General features: G+C 37.6%; 1 protein-coding gene across 1 annotated transcript; it reads left to right on the forward strand.

The window, feature by feature from the left end:
* Positions 1–225: 225 nt before the first annotated feature.
* On the forward strand, positions 226–1,625 carry LOC141594258 (mitogen-activated protein kinase 4-like). Its single transcript, XM_074414387.1, has 2 exons — positions 226–745; positions 938–1,625. The coding sequence occupies exons 1-2, from the start codon at positions 293–295 to the stop codon at positions 1,622–1,624; spliced, it is 1,140 nt and encodes a 379-aa protein (XP_074270488.1). The 5' UTR covers positions 226–292; the 3' UTR covers position 1,625.
* The last annotated feature ends 217 nt before the right edge of the window (positions 1,626–1,842 follow it).

Genomic DNA, 1,842 nt, shown 5'->3' on the forward strand with positions numbered 1-1,842 from the left:
TACACTATATAGGAAATATACAAACGGAAACCAAATTACAGCGTTTTGTGAAATTAACTCTCTTCCAGTTATAAACTAGAATTGTATTAGGAGTAGAAATTGAACAATAAACTTGGACACCAAGCTAAGTCATTTTAGGTTTAATCATACGGTATAATACACTTGTATAAATACAATACAACATCATCCACCCTTTCTACTCTCTTTCTTTATTTCTTACCTACATACACAAAACACATAAATAATCTCTAAAAACATTACTATTAACCCTAAATTATTATTCAAGATAACAATGATGATGATGATGCAACAGCACCGTAATAACGTTGGTGTAATAAACAACAATTTTCGCAACACTCACACAAACAACGGCTGGCACAAATTTTTTAAAGTTTGGGATACCGTGTTTCAGGTTGAAGCTAAGTACGAGCCTAAAGATCCGATAGGCAGGGGTGCCTATGGTGTCGTATGTTCTTGTATTAATACCCTCACTAAGGAAAAAGTTGCTATCAAGAAGATTAACGTTCTTGATAATTCCGTCGAAGCTTTGAAGGCCTTGAGGGAGTTGAAAATCTTGCGTCATGTTCGCCATAAAAACATTATTGCATTGAAAGATGTTATGATTCCCTCAGCTAAGTGTGAGGATGTTTACTTGGTTTTTGAGCTTATGGATGCGGATCTTGGCACCCAGATTCGCCCTTCTCTACGGTTGCCAAATAACACCATCAAGTATTTGATGTTTCAGGTACGTGTCAAATTTTCTTTTATCATCTTCTATTCTTTGTAATGCTTTGATGATTAAGCTCTTTCAGACCTTTTGTAATCAGTTAATATACTATTCAATATAGTCGAGCTATCTTCTAAATTAGGGTACATACAATAATTGTATGTACATCTTTAAAATGTTTCTAATTCACCTTGTATGGAATTCATGCAGTTGCTTAATGGCCTCGACTATCTACACTCTTCCAACATAATTCATCGGGATTTGAAGCCGGGGAATCTCTTAGTGAACGCTAAGTGGGACCTGAAGATATGCGATTTTGGACTAGCAACAACCACCAAAGGCTCACCCCAATCCCAGCCAGCAACGGAGTATGTCGTAACACGTTGGTATAGAGCACCAGAACTACTCCTCCAATGTCACACCTACGGACCCGCCATAGATATCTGGTCCGTAGGTTGCATATTCGCTGAACTACTTGGCGGAAATCCCCTCTTCCCTGGAAAGAACCAAGTGGACCAGCTGATGAAAATTATCTGTATTTTGGGAACACAAAATAACTCAAATCTGGGGTTCTTAACAAGTTGGGAGGCACTAAATCTACTGAAATCATGGCCTTATACACCAGGGATCAACTTCGAGTCGTTATTCCCGTATGCAGATCAAGAGGGGTTGGACTTGCTAAACAAAATGTTGCAGTTTGATCCAAGAAAAAGGATAACGGCTGCAGAGGCATTGCAACACCCCTACATGCGAAGTATGTATTATTCCCTTACAAGCCAACCGACGACTCCATATCCATGTACGGTTGACGTGACCGCTGACGTTGGAGTCGATAAGATCAGGAAAATGATATGGGATGAGATGTTCTTATACCATATTGAGGCTGCTTTTCAATAGTTAATTATCAGAACAATATAGTATTTCTCTGTAATTGTAATTATTCTGTTTGGGTTTCAGTACAATTGGTAGTACATTAACTCTATTAATGTAATGGTTATTCAGTTTTTTTGAGAATTACCATTTGGGGAGTGCAGTTAATTCATTTTATTACCATTTGTTGGTTTCTTTCTTTCTGCAGTGATCATTATTTGTAAGTATGGAAAGCAGATTATTAG

Source organism: Silene latifolia, chromosome 8 (genome assembly GCF_048544455.1).
Source record: "Silene latifolia isolate original U9 population chromosome 8, ASM4854445v1, whole genome shotgun sequence".
NCBI lineage: Eukaryota > Viridiplantae > Streptophyta > Magnoliopsida > Caryophyllales > Caryophyllaceae > Silene > Silene latifolia.

Bases quoted from the DNA above. Each gene is read 5' to 3' on its own strand.
- LOC141594258 (XM_074414387.1), top strand. From the start codon at position 293: ATGATGATGATGATGCAACAGCACCGTAATAACGTTGGTGTAATAAAC. The intron at 746-937 runs GTACGTGTCAAA...GAATTCATGCAG, and splicing joins TCAAGTATTTGATGTTTCAG to TTGCTTAATGGCCTCGACTA.